At 50.8% G+C, this 19,025-nt stretch overlaps 1 protein-coding gene across 1 annotated transcript; it reads right to left on the reverse strand.

Moving 5' to 3' along the window:
* Positions 1 to 6,655: 6,655 nt before the first annotated feature.
* Positions 6,656 to 17,815, reverse strand: Cyb561 (cytochrome b561). Its single transcript, XM_026402253.2, has 6 exons — positions 17,736 to 17,815; positions 11,378 to 11,595; positions 9,912 to 10,010; positions 9,546 to 9,649; positions 8,996 to 9,153; positions 6,656 to 8,772 (listed from the first exon to the last, which is right to left on the reverse strand). The coding sequence occupies exons 2-6, from the start codon at positions 11,580 to 11,582 to the stop codon at positions 8,580 to 8,582; spliced, it is 759 nt and encodes a 252-aa protein (XP_026258038.1). The 5' UTR covers positions 11,583 to 11,595; positions 17,736 to 17,815; the 3' UTR covers positions 6,656 to 8,579.
* Between the last annotated feature and the right edge of the window lie 1,210 nt (positions 17,816 to 19,025).

The following is a 19,025-nucleotide window of genomic DNA, read 5'->3' on the forward strand; positions in this document are numbered from 1 at the left end:
CCTCTAGGTTTTCCAGTACAAACAAAGAGATTCGGGGTCTACACCCTATCAGGCAAGAAATCTAAAATGTCAATAGTCAACATGCAATTTCTATTTTAGCCATGCAAAAGGGTGTAGATATCACTTCTGGACTCCAGTTATTTTTGATCAGAAAATGCCAACAGGAGTTAATTGGGGCAAGAGACAAGGTATTTCCTTGGAAGCAGACTGCCTGTGCCCTGTTTTGCTACTTCACTGCCATGGGATGATCTTAGTACTGTATTTTAGAGATACCCCTTCCACAGCAACAAACATTTGCCGAATTAATGTCTGGCTTCAGGTGGGAGGAAATGTTTCAAAGGAACCTGGTAAGTTCCATTCACCCAATTCACATCACTCCCTGAAATGGAGACAGAGGTGACAACTTCAGCTTATAGGTTTCTCACCAAATCATATGTTCCATTTGCCTAGAATCCTTGCACTAATGGGTTTCCATCACATCCTGTCTATAAATGGGTGCACTTTACTGTTTGAATTTGTAACTCTGATAAATACTGGATATTTAATTGTGAGTAGTGTCTTCATTAGAAATAAGCAGAATCGCTCTTGTCTTTTAGTGTATTTTTCAAGAAAAAAAAAACAAGGAAAAGAAAGAAATCAAGCAGTGGATCACAACATTTATAGCACAAGAAATAACTGTTGTATATAAGCATCAAAAAGATTTAAGAATTTTTAAATACAAAAAATATTTGCAGTGATTTTAAAGTGCTTTTCCAGCAATTTTCTTAGGGACTCCTGAGACATGGTTACTTTATTTACTGGATCAGTAAGGCACACAGTTAACAATTAAAAATTAATGTTTATTTACAAAGTAAAGGGAAAACCTGTGTAACATGAGAATTTGGCATGGACAAAATGGAGACCATTTTGTATCTGCTGTTGTATCTGTCTGGGTTGCAGATGTGCACTATTAAAGTCCCAAGTTAATAGAGCACAAACCCTTCTTGTTCCTCTCCTCTGCACCCTCTTTTTAGATGTGTTTAGCTTAAACTTGATGGCTCAGGAAAACTCCACTAATTAGAATCGTGTATAGTCAATGTCCAGATATACAAGTTTGCCAATTTTGGTTAAGCCTGGATTATTAAACACTTTTACTAAATTATTATAAACAGAACAGCTTAGAGAAAGGTGTTCTCAGTCCTTATATTGTATAGTAGTTTATGAACCCCTCTAAATATTGGTATTTTTATATTCCAGAGATGTACCCAATAGAAAAATTAAAAATTAATTAGTGTCTAATTTAATATCCATAAGTATTTTTCCTTGAGATTTAGTCACATACAGTGGATATGTGGATGTCACTTGTGCTTCACCATGCTTTACCACTAGGTGTCGCTGTGGCTCTGCACCACATTTGTCTGGTAGCAAAAAAAAAAAAATGGCAGCATCCCCTCCTGAGGAGCCGCTTCCAGGGCAGCAGGCAGGCCCATAGATTCAGAGGTTCAGGAAGAAGGGAACACAGACCTGGAAGGGGTCTTCATGCATTCGTGCCAGGTATAGCAAGACAGACAACACTATCTGCTTTGGACCTTCAGCCAGGCAGAAGCTGGGAGAAGGCCGGAGAGAGCTCCCTTGCTCTGGTGGATGGATGGGTATGCAGAGGACCTTTTTCTTCCCCCTGAACATCCCTCCTCTCAGTTCCTCTCAGCCACCAACTTTTGTAACTCCAGAAGTGTTATAGTTGGATGGTTTGATTCAAAGATAGTTATTTTTCTACTGCAGAAATGCCTTGGACAAAACCAGTTGCTCATTGAATCTTTGCCACAAAACAGAACATGCTCCCCCCAGGGGCAGGATGTGCCCACCCCTGTGCCCCATCTCCCACTGAGGCTCCCAGTGCTCAGCAGCCTCGCCCACCCCACCTGTGTGTCCTCAGGCTGCCCACTTCTCAAGAAGCAGACCTGCAAAGGCAGCCTGCTGCATGCTTGCTGAGAGGTGAGGCTGCTTTTCTCTAGGAATTCCAGACCGACCATCTACCATGACTAACAACAATGAACAAAAGGGCTTAGGGGTAAGAGCTACCTACAAAGACGTGTCATGGAAACCTTCACCATGCAATGCCTTGAACTCAGCTCTGGCTGCTCCCAAGAAAAGGTGGCTGGCTGGGAGCCTGGACACAAGCACAATGGGGCTGGTGGAGCCACTGTGCGGAGCTACTTGAATTATCACTGGGTCTTCATCAACTCCTTTTATAATACAGACCACTCAAGGGCTGAAGTGTTGGTAACCTTCATTTCGGTGTCCAATGCCTCACAGCAGCTGAGCCACCCTGAGATGCTTGTGGCCACATGATTGCCACAGTCAGAGCTTTGAAAGTCAGTACCAAATGAATGCATAATTGGACACCAAAAATCAAGTGTTACTTTCATGTTTCCTCACCCTGTCATCTCATTTCCTCCTGCTGACTCTGTGATGCCTACACTAAGCTGACCAGTCAGGCTGTGGCTGGGTGCATATGGATGCAGGCCAGCATCGCTCTCATTTTTTAAGATAGACCTACTCTGTGGACAGGAAGTGGCCTAGCTGCTTAGTTGTTGTAGCACCTACTGGCTGAATTTTTCTTTGCTAACCATTAACCAGGAAATTTGGCAAGGAGGACTCAACTCACTCCGTCAGTCCTCAGGACCAGAGTAAATTCTGCAAAATTCAGTACTTGAATGTACCTGCCTTACTGTGTACCAATTTACTGGGGTAAGAAAAGAGAGAGAGAGATGCCGGCTCCAGATCTCCACTCCATTCACAGATTATTTTGGAAATCCTGTAAGTCACACTTCCTGTTCTGGGTTTTTGTTGTTATTTACCTTTGGCTGATTCCTGCTGAGTGGGGCCAGTTCCTTGTCAGGCTCAGGGCAGGTGCCATTCTCAGGCATGGCCTCCTTTCCATCTAGCACAGCATCTGTGTCTCTGTTCTGTCTCCTCCAAATCCAAGATGATTTTAATTAGTACAGACATGTACAGTCTACAATTAAAGAGTGATTTGTACTAATATGATTTTGATTCTTCCTCTTTGCTGTCCTTTCAAGACACTTGCTGGAAAAAGCTTTAATGCACTTAGTTTTCCTTTAGGTTTTCTATAACTCAGATGTAAAGGACTTTCTCTGTACAGTATATTATCCAATGCATGTTTGTTCTCTATCCTGATATATTGAACACCACACAGTCGTGAACTCGTGCAGTGGGGATGCCCCACACCCAGACGAGGCCTCTAGCCCCGTTATTAAGGAAGACACTTTCCTTTGCTGTACTTGCTTGAGCAGTTTTATTGTCTGTACATGTGAGCTGTGTGAGATAGATGTGAAAAGTTCAAATGAATGCATTTTCCTGCCCCATGTATACAGAGCGTCATCTGTACAATGAGCTGTATGTATGAAAGCAAATGTACTTATTTATAAATGGTTAACACTTCGAAAAACTTGGTGTTGTGCTTTTCTCCTTCCATGATGCTCTCTCCAGGGAGTTGACTCCTAAGCTCACTTTTGCTGCCACTGCAGTGCTGAGGAGGCCACCCCCAAGGAAGAATTTGGCAGGTTAAGGCTAAGGCTAGATCCCTGGTGATTGCTTGTCTGTTGTGGGATGAGTCGCCCCTTCCTGCATCTATTCACCTGTCTAGTTAGCACTCCTTGGAGTTGGACACTGACGGGCACTCAAGGGAGCTATGGGCACTAAAAAACAGTACCTGGGCCTGCTCAGCAAAGGCTTACTTGCTTCATAGCAAGAGGGGTTCTCTTCAGCAGAGGCTGTGCCGAGGGAGCACTGCACCCTTACCCTCTTGCATTTTTCATGGTTGAAACTGCTCCCAGCCACCTTCCCAAAATGTAAGACTGCAGTGGGTTGCCAGCCCTGCTGTCAGGTTTAAAGATGGCAGGCCCAAGGATGGAGGGGCATCCTGCACCATAGAGCCAAAGGCTAACTTAGTCAAAGCAAGAGGTCCATGGCTTCCAGTGGTTTTGTTTTTCCTTCAGAAATCTGACAGGACTTCCAATCCTCACCACATAAAGAGCTAGGCCACTGCCTTGTGAATGGTGAAGTTGCAGGTTTCTTAAACCTGGCTTCATAGCTTTAAAATAATAATAATAATAAAAGTGGCCCTGCAGCCTTTCCTGCCTGACCACAACCTCTTTGTCTACTTCAGGGACAAGCAAAGAAAGAGACCACTTCTTCTAAACATCAGCTCATGCTAAACAAACATTCCTGCTGGGAAACTACATCTAGTTCCCAAACAACCAAAGCCTGGGGAAGCAGGAGAATTTCAGGCTGTGCACGGCCATCCCAGCCTGGACACCAGAATCAAAGAGAAGAAATGACTCTGGGAAGAACCACCTGCTCAGCCTGAAAACTCAGTTATTTTTTAAAAATCCAAAATGGTTAAGTGATTGGCAAAAAAACAGCTTTTAGGGCTGGGATGTGGCTCAAGCGGTAGCGCGCTCGCCTTGCATGCGTGCAGCCCGGGTTCGATCCTCAGCACCACATGAAAGATGCTGTGTCTGCCAAAAACTTAAATAAATAAATAAATAAATATTAAAAAAAAAAAAGAACCATTAGTTTAAAAAAAAAAAAACAGCTTTTAAAGAATTAATGGGGCATTGAAAGAAAGGAAGAGAGTAATGATTAGTTTAAAAAATACTCAGCCACTCAGAGTACAAGCAAACAGTGAACTCAGCAAAAGTCTTTGTAGATTTTCAGAAGTTCCTCATTATTTTATTCCCTCATAGGTGCCTTTTAGTAACTCTGGAGGTAGGCATTCCACTGTGCACATCTGCACGTGGGAGTTGGACCATGCCCCTGGCTGCAGAAGGATGGATGAAACCAATATGGGGGCCAGAACAGGAACAGGGTGTTGTCTTCTTTCAACCCTAAAATCCAGGTTGGAGGATCCAAGTGTGGTGGCACACACCTGTAATCCCAGCAACTCAGGAGGCTGAAGCAGGAGGATTCCAAGTTATAATATAGCCTCAGCAACTTAGGTATGACCCTGTTTCAAAATAAAAAAAAAAAAATAGGAAGAACTGAGGGTGTAGCTCAGTAGTAGAGTGCCCCTGGGTCCAGTCCCCAGTACGGAGGTGTGGAAAAAAAAAGAAAGGCTCAGTGACTGAGTCATTCCATTCCCAGGAATAAGGCAGGCCACTGAGAATAAGGCTGTCATGTCTAGAGGGCCTGGGAATCAGAGGGAAGTTCCTCTTCCCTCTTTCTCTCCCTCACAGAAAAGAACTTGCTCACAGGCCTTCCTCATAAGCCATTCTCTTGAGATGCCCTTCATGCCCAGGCACAGTGGCCTGGACTTTACACATGTTCTCTAACGTATTCCTCACATGAACCTCTGGCAGATGGCCCTACTTTATGCAAAACACAAGAGCCAAAGCAGATCCTGAGAGTAAGTTACCCAGGGACCACCATGACAAAGATGGGACTCTAAATCAGAGCTGTCCCACTTCATAAGGAGTAATCTCAGAAAAGCAAGCAATCTTCATGACACCAAAAGGAGCATAGGCACTGGGTCAAGAAGGAGATCTTGCCAAATGCTGCTATATGCTCCTTTGGAGAAATAACTGTGCCAAGGTCAAGGTCATTTGGGGATTCTCAGGGCTCCAAACCCAGAGAAAAGGTGAGGTCCTGGGTCATGTAACTTGAGATTTGAAGAGATGAAGGAATAGTCCTCTGGGCTGGAAGGCAGTGTCCTCCAGAGACTGCCATCATTTGAATATCCACAAACACAAGGAGACTTAGGAATCAGAGGATATCCCAGAAAGCCAGAAATGAGACAGCACATAACCGTCACACAGCCCTGTGCTTGACTGAGCAACCAGCCTGTCCCAAGCCATGTGCCTTGAATGCTTCTGAGCAAATGAAGGTCCACAAGGAAGCCTTGATTCAGGAGGAAGATGAGATGCCCTCAGAAAGACCTCTGGGCTCTGGCTTCTACACATTAGAACCAGCTGCAGCTCAGAATAAAGTTCAACAAATTTTAGGAAGCAGGTGTTCATATGACTTATTAGAGGATTTGCTGAGGGTCCCTTTAAATTATGAGTTCCTGAAAGAGTTTTTCAGTTGCTTAAATGACCAGGTTCATAGTGCATAATGTACACAGTGAAATTCCACCCCAATTTGCCATAAACATACTCCTGCCTGAGAGACAAAAGTTGCCATAAAATGGAATTTCAGTTTGTGATAAATAGCTTTGCTCTTCTTAAGGATCAAAAAGACACATTAAAAAGGAAAAAGGTCAGGCTGGGGTTGTGGCTCAGTGATAAAGCCTGGCAGTCTCCAAGATGTGGCTTGAGTCCCCAGCACAAAGGAAAGATGGAAGAAAAAGAAGTCAATTAAATACTGTGCTAGGGGACACTTCTTGCTTTAGGACCTTATCAGGCTCATGGAGCTCCACCCTCCAGGCCATTTGCTCTGGCTGAGAGAAAAGTTTATCCAACACATGGAAAATTCCCCTCCACTGGGGCCAGAATGGACCTCGCAGGGCCATTTCAGTCCTGTTCTGTGCCCAGCCTGGGGACGATTTCCCTCAACTCGAGTAGAACTAACTTTACATATCTGACTGCTAAAAGCTCTGGCTTTTTTCACTATTGTCACGGCAAATGAAGATAACAGGCAAGTGGACTGCTGTAGACATTTATTGAATCATCTGTTACACCAACAGCACGTGGTACGTCAAGAGAGACTAGCCACATACAAACAAAAGAAACCACACATCGGCTGGGAGCCTTCTTTGGTCCTTAGTCATCCAATATACACTTTGGCAAATAGACCAGTTTACAGATTCTCATTCCAGATCTAAGGTTCCAGTTCTCTATGTAGCTTCTGGCAAGAGAGATACACAATTATATTTTGGTAGTTTGTCTAAGGACGAGTTTCACACATGTAAACATAGACTACACAAATGTATGGCAGCTGATTAAAGTATTGATAAGATCTTTGTCCTTGCAGAGTATACAACTGATTATTATCAGGGCAAGTGGAGAGGAAATGGGGAAAGAGGTCTGGGGAGGGGGCTGGATCACACGTACCTGCTCTGAGAAGTGACATCACCAAAAGTAGGACCCAATAATTGGCAAAAACCAATTATTAAAAATCTGAGCAATAGCTGGGTGAGGTGGCACATGCTTATAACCTAGCAGCTTAGGAGGCTGAGGCAGGATTACAGGTTCAAAGTCTCAGCAATTTAGCAAGGCCTTAAGCAAGTTAGCAGGACTCTGTTTCAAAATAAAAAATAAAAAGGGCTGGTATGTGGCTCAGTGGTTAAGTGCCCCTGGGTTCAATCCCTGGTACAAAAAGAAAAAAAATCTGAGGAATAGATAAGGCCAGCCCATTTTCTCTAAGGCAGCATTTAGGTGTGAAAAGGGTAACTGTTAAATGTAGTCAGTTTAGAAATTTTATTAATTTTCTCACTTAAGTAAACTGTGTCTGTCTCAAACTGACAGGTTGCTTAGAGCCCAGAAAACAAGGAGGGGCCTTCCCAAGTCCAAGAAACATCAGACAGAGGCTCTAAACATTATTTCTAGAGCAAAGCCAAACAGTGACTCAGCTAACAACATCATAATACACATTATGGGATGGGAACAAAGTCCAGACACCACAGAGGATTCTTCTCATTCTGTCCCAGTTCCAAATTCCTGAAAAGATGGGCCCAGGTAAGGGAAAACGGGGCTCATCCTCCAAAACAGCTCAAGCCAGAAGCATGCCACAAGCAGTGGCTCTTCATTCCAAAAAACTGCCCTCTGCCTCTCAGCGCAATTCCCAAGCTGCCCACTGTGAGGGGAGCTCTGCGGGGGAGCCAGAGGACAGGAGGCCTCTCCTGCTTCCCATGCAGGCTGCCCCATCGCCAGGGCAAGTGTGTCTGAAGTCACATGTTCCTGTCCCCTCTCCCTCAAAGCTGTCCTGGGAATGGTGGGTTAAAGAACAGGAAGGCTTAAGACTGCAGTGGGGTCAAAGCCAAATGGCAGTGCTTCCCTGGAGCTGGTCCCTCCCCTCTCCTGGGAAGCCTTCCTCTGATTAGAGGCATACTTTGTACATAATATCACTTGCTTCACTGCCAAGGACTGGGCCATTTCTCCAACATGCTGCTCAGGCTGGAGGGACTCCTGGTGAGGATTCAGTTATACAAACAGCAGTCTTAGCTTTCCAGAACTATCCCTGAGGCCCTGCAGTTCCCCTGGCCTCACCCTAGCCATCTGCTGCCGGAGGGTGGAGCCTGTCCAGCTCCTGTGGGGAGTTCTGATTCTGCATCCAGGACTGAGCCCCAGGCCCCCACCAAAGCTTTCTGCATGTGAAGGGGAACAGGGCACAATACCTGCATAGGACATCTATAGCCACAGCCACAGTGAGGGAGGGAAAGAAGAGGACAGCCCTAACCCCAGAAGCCACCTAAAAGACACCACTACACCCACACTCCCCACCATGCTGCCTGAGTCCTCCCCCAGGTCCTGAAGACTCAGCCTCAGCAGGGGTGAGCCACAAGACGCCTATGGGAACTCCACAAAATTGAGAGAGCCGCTCCCAAGCGGCCTCTGCATGAGACAAGATGAGCCGGGCCATCACTGGGAGCTGGGGCTGTCTCCCTCGGTCAGTGTCTTGAAGTCCATGGAGAGGGCTTGTTCTTCAGCCTGGGGAGGCCGCTTCCAGTCAGCTTGGGCCAAGATGTAGAGCACAGTCACCCCGAAGCAGGCCAGCAGAAGGCCCAGCACGTTGGCCAGGACCCCCTCAGGCTGAAATGTGCTGTACTGGCTCCTACAGGGAAGGAGAGAAGGGAGAAGCCACCCAAGGGGTCCCAGTTAGGCCAAATGCCATTCTCATCCTGGGCCTTAAAGATGCCACAGGTTTGCCAGCACCAGCCCCCTCTAACTACTCCTAAGTCTCTAAAAGGCTGGCTCAGAAAACAAATGTTGAGGGAGGGAGGTTCCATCTTTGTAGGCAGCTGTGGCTCTGCCCTGTCCTGTCCTAGGACGCTCACCCGAGTTTAAACAGCAGTGCTTCCTTCAGGCCCAGCAGGGCTGTTCCTACAGAAAGGAGGAAGATGGTGGCACCAAAGAAGATGTGCTGAGGGCGGTAGCGGCTCCGCAGGGAAAATGAAGCTCCAGGGAACAGGAAGAAGCTGAAGCCCACGAACCACTAATAGAAAAGGAGAGGCAGTGTTGGACCATGCGCTGGCCACGCACCTGACCAGCAGGAGCACACCAGGGCGACCCCTTCTTCCCCTCTTGAGGACTGTTAAGGACAGGGAAAGGGTCCTGCCCCCAATGATTGAAGTCTTTGACCCATAGCAAAAGTTGGTCATTCTGAGAACTCAGCTGGCCTGTGACCAAATACAGTGCCAAGTCAGCGGGGAAGGGTGCTGGGCCTGGGGCCCCTGGCCCATGTAGTCCTAGGTTCACACCCCTCCCGCATCTGAAGGTGATGTCCAACCAAACTAAGCAACTCTCAGGGCACACTCAACACTGCCTCTCCTCCCCCTCCCTGTCCCTTGCCGCTGGACCTGGAGATGGGGTGCTGGAGGGACTCACCTGCACAAAGTAAAGAACAAAGACAAGGATCCCGAACCAGCTGTGCAGGCTGTACAGATCAGCATAGCTCTTCTTCTTATGGTAATCGAACACCGCCACCAGGCCTGGACCAGAGATAGGGGCCGTGTGAGGTCAGGGTGGGATGTGGAAAAGAGAGTGGGTGGGATGACCTGAGGGACACTGGCTAGCCAGAATTTCTGGGCTTTGGTCCAGCCCAGTGACAGCCAGCATGGAGTGTCCCTGCCAGGGACGGTATTGGGGAAAGGACCAGGGGCAGAGCCATAGGGAGCAAGGAATGGTGTGTACCCAGCATCTGCCTCCCAGCTGAAGCAGTGGGTGAGGAGAGGAAGGCGCACCAGGACTCACCAACCAGGGCGATGATGAACGCAAAGACATGCAGTAGCCCGTGCAGGACCTTGGTGGTGCGTTTGGCCTCTTTCCTGAAGACACGGTAGACCAGCAGGGCTGTGGGAAGTAGGAAGGGAAAACTAAGTGTGTGGCCTGCGCTGGACAAACAGCATGAAGGGCCACATGGCCGGAGCATGAGCTGAGTTACAGCTTGTCAAGTTCGGCCCCCAACAGGAACTACAGGAGAAAACAGGACTCCATGGGACCGTGGGAGCTCCTGACTTTGCAGATGGCACTGCCCTCTCCAGCCAGGTCCACCCCTCACACACACACCTGAGCACACTCAAGCATGCTGGGAGGCTGTGCCACAGCTCTTGCCACAAAGGGCAACAAAGGTGGGACTGGGCCCTCAGCCCTCATCCGGAGCAATTACTGGCCCAGTGGACACCCATCCACATCCTGCCTGCAGATGTCCTGTGAACTCATTCATTCAGGTGCTTTGGGTTCATCAAACAGTGGCAACCAGCTTCTGAACTGACCTTTTAGAAATATCACTCCTCAGAGTCCAATACTGAAGCCTGACCTGTCACTATTTATTTATTTATTTATAGTTGTAGTTGGACACAATGCCTTTATTTTTTTTTTTTTTTTAAAGAGAGAGTTAGGAGAGAGAGAGAGAGAATTTTTTTTTAATATTTATTTTTTAGTTCTCGGCGGACACAACATCTTTGTTGGTATGTGGTGCTGAGGATCGAACCCGGGCCGCACGCATGCCAGGCGAGCGCGCTACCGCTTGAGCCACATCCCCAGCCCCCCTTTATTTTATTTATTTTTATGTGTTGCTGAGGATCAAACCCAGGGTCTCGCATGTGCTAGGCGAGCGTTCTACCGCTGAGCCACAACCCCAGCCCCATGACCTGTCACTATTTTTAATATGAAGTTTCCTCATTCCCAAACCGAATCCCCACTGCATCCAGCAGGTAGGCTCAGGTCTCGTGGGGAATACCTCTGGGGACATGCTGCTGAGGAGTGGCTGTCACCAGCACTGCCTCTAGGAAGAGCGCAGGCCATGCACCACCTTGCTCCCACCCCAGATGGAGGAGCTCTAGCCGGGCCAAGTCCAAGTGCAGCAACATACATGCACAATCCTAATATTTCTTTTCCCGATTCCCAGTCACTGATGAAGATGGCCCAGCTCCCAGCCCAGGACCTGGCTCTCTGCTCTAGAAAACACCCCACCCCCGGGAGATGAAGCGAAGGGCAAAAAGTGTTAGGACAGCTGGAGAGCGACTGCCACCCACCAGCCTCGGGGCCAGATTGAACTGTCTCCCCAGGCTCTAACCCGGCTCTAACCCAGCTCCCGCTCCATCTTTTCTAGAATCTTTGATTTGTCTAGCTGGAAGAGACCTTAGGGGTGACAGGATCCCTCTCCCTATGACAGCCCCAAGCCCAGGCACAAAGGAGCAGCTCCCCACAGGACTTACCATCTCCCTGCAGGAAGATCATGCCTATGACCATGCAGAGCGGGTGCACATTAAACTGCAGGGTCCCCTCCCAGGCAATGCCACCTCGGTACAGACCCAGCCAAGCACCAGTCATGGCCACCACAGTCAGACCCAGCAGCTGGGAGAAGGCCACATAGTAGGGTAGCGCACCAGGGGTGGACACAGGGCCAAGGCGACTCTCCATGCTGAGGCAGCCACTGCAAGAAAGACACAGAGCTCAGAGGAGTTACCCACAACCTCCAGAAGTGGCATCCCACCTCCCCATGCCACCTCACCCATCTCCCCTGTCCTCAAACAGAGCTCACTCACTCTCCCACCTCCAAGATCCCTTCCTACTACCATCCTGGAGCAGGATCCCTAAGTCCCAGGAGGAGCCCAGCAGGAGGCCCAGCCTTCCAGGAGACAGACCTGACTTGGGTTCCATGTGTAAAGAAGGTGCAAAGGAAGACACCCCAAGTTCTTGTGGGAGCACAGGCCTCAGGTGAGAGCTGTATTTCTTCTCATGAGATCCCCAGTATTCTCAGGTAGGGTTTACAGACCAATTACAGAGAAGTGAGCAAATCCCTTGAAGGTTCAGGTTAGCTGAAACTTCTTTCTCCAAACGAATGTAAAAATACTTCTGGGGTGAAAAATGGGCTCCTCCCACCCCCTACCAGGTTCTAAGCTCCTAGCTGGAGATGAGGAGTCTTCTCTAGCCCACCATCCTGAGAGCCAGCCCCACACCCCACAGCAGGCTCCTCGTCCTGTAGAATAGCTGCCCTGGCCCTGCTGTGCCAGCCAGCAGGAGCCCGGGGCAGCAGAGTAGCCTCCTTCCCTTCTGGCCCTACCCCGAGCCAGGTGGGAGCGGGGCGCTTTCCTCCCTCGGGTGAGGTCTCCGAAACTGAGGGCACCAGAAAGGCAGCCCTCGTGTCTTCCTGGACTCGGTGGACCTGCAGGCCCTGGGACAGCCTGGCTCAGGAGACCAGGTCCATGTGTGCACGGCAGCCCTGGGGCCAGCTCTCCTCCCTGCACTGTGCCTCTCCCATCCCCAAGGGAATGGGCATGCTCTGGCCATGGCAGCCAGCGACAGGAGGAGGGCAGGCAGGAGAGGAACCAGCCTGGCCCTGGCCTCCTCTTCTTTTACCTCAGTGCCGGCAGCACATGGGCCCCACAGAAAGGTCCTGCCATGCCTGGACATTGCCACTGCCACCATGAGCTGACATGAGGGCACCAGCCTATTGCACCCTCCCCTAGACTGTCACCCTCTCACCTCCCCCACCACCCATCTCTCCCAGTAGCAGTGGGTGACAGCAGTGACAGAATGTGGCTGGCAGTCCCTCTGGCACTAGCACAGGGTCTAGCCCCCATCCTGCAGAGCTCAGGAAGGAGTCTGCAGTCTCCCCTGGGGCTCCGGCTTCAACTCCGCTCCCCGGTGCCCTGCCATGCCTGATAGCCGACGGCAACCACGCTGGTTTGAAAAAAAAAGGAGGGGGCTAATAATGCGACTCACTGAGGCAAAATATGGATGAGTGGAAAAAAGAAATCACATCATCAACGTTTGATTTCTATCCTTACTTTTTTTTTTTCAGTGCTGGGGATTGACCCCAGGAGTGCTCTACCAGTGAGCTACACCCCAGCCCTTTATATGTTTTATTTTGAGACAGGCTCTCACTAAGTTGGTGAAGCTGGCCTCAAACTTGTGATCCTCCTGTCTCAACCTCCCAAGTCTCTGGGTACACCACCATTCCCATATGATACATTTTTAAAAATAGAAATGGGATCTTACCATTTCCTTCGGTGTGATTTTAACATAATGGTATATCATGCGTACTTCTCATGCCCGTCAATATCCATCTACCTCATTTCACTAACTTCACACTAACTATTCTCCTAGCCAACCTCGGCTCCCAGCTGTTCGACAGGGACTGGCTTTCAGTTTTTCTCCAGATAAACACCACCAGGTGATCATCTCTGCACGCTTGTGTGAGACAGGGCCAGGTTCCTTCTCAGGTTTTTGATACACTCTGTAAAATCATCTCCCAGAAACAGTCCTGATTCACACTCTCACAGTGTGCAGGAACACTGTTTCCAAAGCCCTGGCCAACGATGAATCCTATTTCTGGAATTCTTGCCACTGATCCTGTCCGTCACTATACAGGTGAGTCCAAAATCTAATGCCAGTTTTGTCCTCCTCCACATTCAAACCCCACTTCTAATGGTCCACTAGAAATCTGTACCTGGACATTTACCAACACTTCAAACTCATCCAAGACCAAACTCCTGTCCCATTGTAGTCTCATCCCCTCATGACCCCATTAGCCATGGGGCTGCCCCTCCTGGTCTGACCCATGCACCTTGGCCCCTACCCTGGCCATGCAGCCCAGGGGCTCCGCCAGGTCTCTGCCATCACTTCCCTCCCAGCCATCTTGCTGCCACATTAAGTCAGGGTCTATGGCTTTTCTCTTCAATCTGCCAGACACATCAAGGACAGACCTAGTTCCCTAAGTCCTGTCCCCTGCCTGCTGTATCATGATCCTAACTCAGTTTCCACCTCTACAGCCTTACTGTTCCTACCAGGTCACATGGAGGAGACCCTCAGGGCTCCAGACTCCCAACATAACCTGCTGTCCTTCCTCCCTCCTCTGGGCCAGCTGCTCCCAGCTCCCTGCACACGCCCTAGATTCTCTCCAGGCCTTTCAATGGCCATCTCACTCCCACTCTGTTCCCCGTGCCCAGCACTGGCCCCTTCTCTTTGTCTCCCAAGGTTCCCCAGAGCTTCCTTACCCTTTCTGGTTCTGTACTAGGTCAGTCTCGTGGTGCTTCTCTGCTGAAGTGCTCTGTCCTTGGAGGTAAGGAGGCGCCTTACTCTTCTTTGTGACTCCTGGGGTCCCTCCTAACACTTTACCCCAACTCTAACAGGAAAAATGGACTAAAGGAGGAAAGGCTGTCCTCTGGTCGATTGTCCTGCGTCCTCCTCTGCAGGTCACTGCCTCCCTTATTAGATTCATCCCCAGAGAGCTCAGAGTACAGACAGAATCTGATTATCTCTGAATTAGGAAGAACAGAAGGAACATCACCCCAGGCAGTCAGGCTGAGCTGCCTGGACTTCTTTATGAATGCAAAGGGCAGGGCTGGGGCGCAGGGGCGGGCCTCACTCCAGGGTCATTTGCTTCCCCATCCCAGCCAACCTCCTCGAGACAGGCAGGACCTCAAGGGAGGTTCTCCTCACAAGGTGATGACCAAGCACATGGCTTTGCCATCCTACACTGAAAACTCATTCCTGGGTTCCCTGGGTTTGCACCCTCCATATTAGGGTGAGACAGCTTGTGTGCATCAGGAGGGAGGGCCTCCAACAGCCAGTGAGCCCCTTACTCTGTACTAGGTCCCATTTTCTATCAGTCCTCAACGGTGACACTGAGAACATAACAGAAGCATTACCCCAGTTGATAGATGATGAAATTAGGGCTCAAAGATCATAAAGAACAACCCCAAAATTACCATCAGCAAATAGCAGCTCCACTCAATTGTTTATTGAGTGCCTACTGTATATCAGGACTGTTAGATGCTGTAGAGGACATCTCTACCCTCAGGGGGGCTTGCAGGCAATGTGCAGCACAGAGACAGATGAAAAGGGGAGAGCAGTAAGAATTCAGGTGTCCTTTTGCACACAGAAGAGGGCCCCTCCTTTAATAAAGTGGCACACTCCTGAGTCTCCTGCTGGCAAAGTGACCCTGTGCTTGCCAACACCCAGTAATTTTAATGGGGTAGTACTGTCACATTTTCCTAATACTGATGTCAGTCAAAGATCTGAGACTTTGACCCTAAACCTCATTGAGAAAGTCACCTTGACACAGCCTGGTGTTGGTCTTCCCCCTCCATGACAGCTTCCTGGTTCCTGTTCAAACTTGGTCCCCAGGCACTTCAAGGGCCTGGAAGTGGCCCTCTCCACCCCAAAGGTTGCACAGCAGACCGGTCTTGCAACTAGAGGTACTCACGCTGCCCTTTATGTGGCCACTCTCCTTTTTCTGTGAGAGCACAGGGTGGGAGTGACAGATTTCTGGCAGCTTCTAGAAAACTGGGCTGTGACAAACACACCCCCAGCACACAAACTGCAGCCAGACGCCACTTAATGCAATCAAACAGGGACAGAGCTTCCCCCAGGGCTTAACCTGCGCTGCTAAGCCACAAGCTCCCTCCTCATACCCACTGTGTCTTATTAAAAGGCGACCAGGCCTAATCTCATTATTAGGGACCAGACACTGCACACGTTCTACAGCCTGGGGCAGACAGGATAGAGGGAAGCGTGGCAGAGCCCCGTTCCTCCTTATCAGCAGGGTTTTGAGTTAGATGAAGGAGGGGACGATCTTTTGATGGGTGAAAACAGTTGGCTTGTCCCAGAATGTGATGAAAGAGAAGGCAAAGGGGCATTTTCTTACAACTCCACACCTGAGGTACCTGAGGAAGAAAGCAGGGCTTGAAGTCACCATCAGGTTTGGGAGGCTCCCAATACTTAAAAAGCAAAAAGATTTTCATCTTTGTTAAAGTCAGGAGGGCTGGAGACGTAGCTTGGCAAGGGTGGAGGAGGTGGTTACAGAAGAAAAGATGAATTTTTAGGGTCAAAGAAAATGTTTTAATTTTTAATTTGATCTGGAAGACATTTGTGTCTATACCAATAACACAGATACGAAATAGACCGTTATTATTTGTTTTATGTAGGAAAAGGCCCATGAAAGTCACAATTCAGCCTGAGTCACAAAGTTGTGATTTCAAAGCCACTCCACTGTGTTCCCAAACAAACCAAGACCCCTCTCTGGCCCTGATTCCTCATCTGTGAGGTGGGGGGATATTAAGAACTACCTTACTGGACTGTAGAAAGATTAAGTGGGAAAAATATACACGAGTTCCTAGCACAGTGTCTACTACATGGTAGGGGCTCAGTCAAATACTGGTCTAATAAAAACTAAACCTGACCCTAATGGCCTCTTCAGGTGAAGTCACATGTCAGCAGCAATGTATATACAGGTTTGGGGCCCCAGAATAGATGACAGCTAACAGTAGGACTCCCTCTAAAAAATTCACACTTCCCTTCTGCTTCCCACCAGCCTCCCACAGTCCTGGAGCAGAAACTCCTGGAGCAGGGGAGCAGGAACCTGGTCTGCTTTTAATCTGTGATGTTCTATATTTTCAAAATTCGGTTATGGACTGATTATAAAGCAGTGAAGCTGACTTTTGGATGCGGTTCCTTTCTCTTGACTGTCCATCAACACAGCCCGATGCCTCACAACCTGTATTAGCAGAAGCCCAGGTTAAGCCTGCCAAGAGAAGGTGGCAGGGAAAGCTGTGGGCGGTTCTACCTCTGGTTCCAGGAGCACCTCCTGCAAGGGGGTGGGGTTGGAGCCGCCCTGCATTTTCCTGCCTCTGACCAATTTCAGTGGAGAAATCAAGACAGCTAGAGTAGGTGGTACAGCTTTGGTTTTGTTTTTCTTTTCTTTCTTTCTTTTTTTTTTCATTTATTATGAAAAGAAAGAGTAGAATCCAGGAAACCTAAGATGGAACTTCATTTAATGAGTCTTAGAAAGCATTCAAAGACTGCCAAGGTGGAAAGATGAGAGGAGAGGGGCAACCCGAAGGAGAAGAGACGGGAAGACATGCCAGGGATCCCAGAGTCTACGTGGACCCCCGTTCTGTGACTGTGATGCAGCGCCCGAAAGGGCAGAGACATGGCCCCGCTGTCACCACCCCAGAGTCAAAGGCAGCTGCGGATCCCTCCCTCTCCCCTGTGTCCACCCGTCAGGGCCCAGCACGGCCAGCCGAAGGCCAGGCTCTCCCAGTCTAGAACCTCCCACCCTCACTCGGAGCTGGGGTGTCGGAGGAGACAGAAAGGATCTGCCGCTAGACATTTCAGCCCCAGAGCCGGCCATGGGAAGAGGCGGAAGCCCGGGTTTCGGGTTTCGATGAACAGTCGTGGCAAACGCTGGTCCACCCACTTCCACCCGCCGTGTCCTAGAACGCGGCTGCGGATCCCTGCTCGAAACTCGGGGTCCCCGGAGTCTGCGTTCTAACTTCAGCAGCTACTCGGCCCAGGGACTGCCCGGGGCCGGGCTCTGCCCGGGCGTCAGGAAGGAGCTGGATCGGCTCTGTGCGCCCCGAGCTGCGCCCGGCGGCCTCTCGAGGGCGGGGAGGTAGGACTGCACCTGAGTCCGGTGTGGCGGCAGGTGAGGGCGGGAGAGGCCCGCTGAGGCTCGGAGAGCCTGGCCGGCCCGGGCGCGGGCGGCCCCCGGAGCTGGGTTCACCCGCGATCCCCGCCGCGCCGGCCGCGTTCCCCTCGGCGCGGGCCGGGATCCCCCCCGCCGCCTACCTGGTCCCGCCGCGCGGCGCCGCCCACCGGCCTGCGAGCTTCCCCGCGCCGCTCTGCCGGTTCCGCGGGCCGCACGGGCCTCCCAGCTGGCACGCGGGCCTCAGCGCGACGGCGTCGCCATGGCGACCGGGAGGCGGCGGCGGCGGCGGGTTGGCCGCGGGACTGGCGACGCGGCGAGTGTCACCGAGGCCGGAAGTGCCCTCGACAGGCCCGCACCCCGGGGCGGGCGGCCACCCGCCGGGCCGCCCCGCACGTGCTGGGCCCCCTGTTCCGGGTCCGGCTTGGCATTGGCCCCGCCGGCGGCCACCGCGGCCACCCGGACCCCGGCCTCAGGACTCGAGTTCGGGTAACCTTCGGAACCCGGTTCTCGACCTGCCCTCCGGGGTCCCCGCGTTGGGGCGTGGGTCGAACTTGTGACCCTGAGGGACGGGAGGGCGGTGACGGGCGAAGCTGAGGGAAGGGGCAGCCGGGTGGGCCAGGCCGCGGGGGGACGCGACCCCCGGCCAAGGGGTGACAGTGCGGGGCGCGGAGAACGGCCGCCCCGGCCAGGCCTCGTCTCCGCGCTTCCCGATTTCCTGGCTCGTGTTCTCACTCGGCGTCCTCCAGCCTTCGCGCCTCCCCTCTCTCGCCCCGCCAGGGCTCTGGAGGCCGCTAGAGGTCAGACGCCGCCCGGACCTTGGCCCGCGCCGCAGCTTCCTTCCCCAGCCCCAGCGGGGGAGGCTCAGTTTACTGGAAAAAAAAACACACATACACACCCCCCCCACACACACACACACACACGTTGTTGACAGGTTTTGCTGCTACCAAAGACAGCTAGGAACTCTGCATGAGATTCTCTTTCTCTCCCTCTGCCTCCTCCTTCCCCTCCTACACCTTCCTTCACACACAGGCTGTGACCAGCCTCTCATGAAGGTCAAGACCTTGCCATCCATAGGCTCCCCTTTTGGCAGCACGATCAAAGCCCCTTAGTCAGGAAATGTTCTGGGTAGATAACAGGTCCCGCTCGGACTTCCTGCAAGCTGAGAGCAAAATGCCTGGCAGACTCACCAAAGTTCCAGGAGTAGGAGGGACCAAACCAACCTCAGCTTAGGGTTGGTCTGGCCTTGCCCACCTGCCCTTCCTCACCAGGTTGTGGGAGGCAGTCCTTGGAGCTGCTCAGCCTGGGGGCTTCATACTGGCAGGGTACAGAACTTCCTGGAGGACCCTGGGGACCTGGAAACCCCTCACAGGGAGAACCTATGGCAGGACACACCTTTGGACCAGGCACACAACCCTTCCCCAAAACACACA

The sequence above is a fragment of the Urocitellus parryii genome, chromosome 7 (genome assembly GCF_045843805.1).
Source record: "Urocitellus parryii isolate mUroPar1 chromosome 7, mUroPar1.hap1, whole genome shotgun sequence".
Classification (NCBI taxonomy): domain Eukaryota; kingdom Metazoa; phylum Chordata; class Mammalia; order Rodentia; family Sciuridae; genus Urocitellus; species Urocitellus parryii.

Coding starts and splice junctions, on each gene's coding strand:
- Cyb561 (XM_026402253.2), bottom strand. CDS start 11,582: ATGGAGAGTCGCCTTGGCCCTGTGTCCACCCCTGGTGCGCTACCCTAC. Junction 10,011..11,377: donor GATCTTCCTGCAGGGAGATG/GTAAGTCCTGTG, acceptor TACTTCCCACAG/CCCTGCTGGTCTACCGTGTC. Junction 9,154..9,545: donor TTGTTCTTTACTTTGTGCAG/GTGAGTCCCTCC, acceptor CTTTTCTATTAG/TGGTTCGTGGGCTTCAGCTT.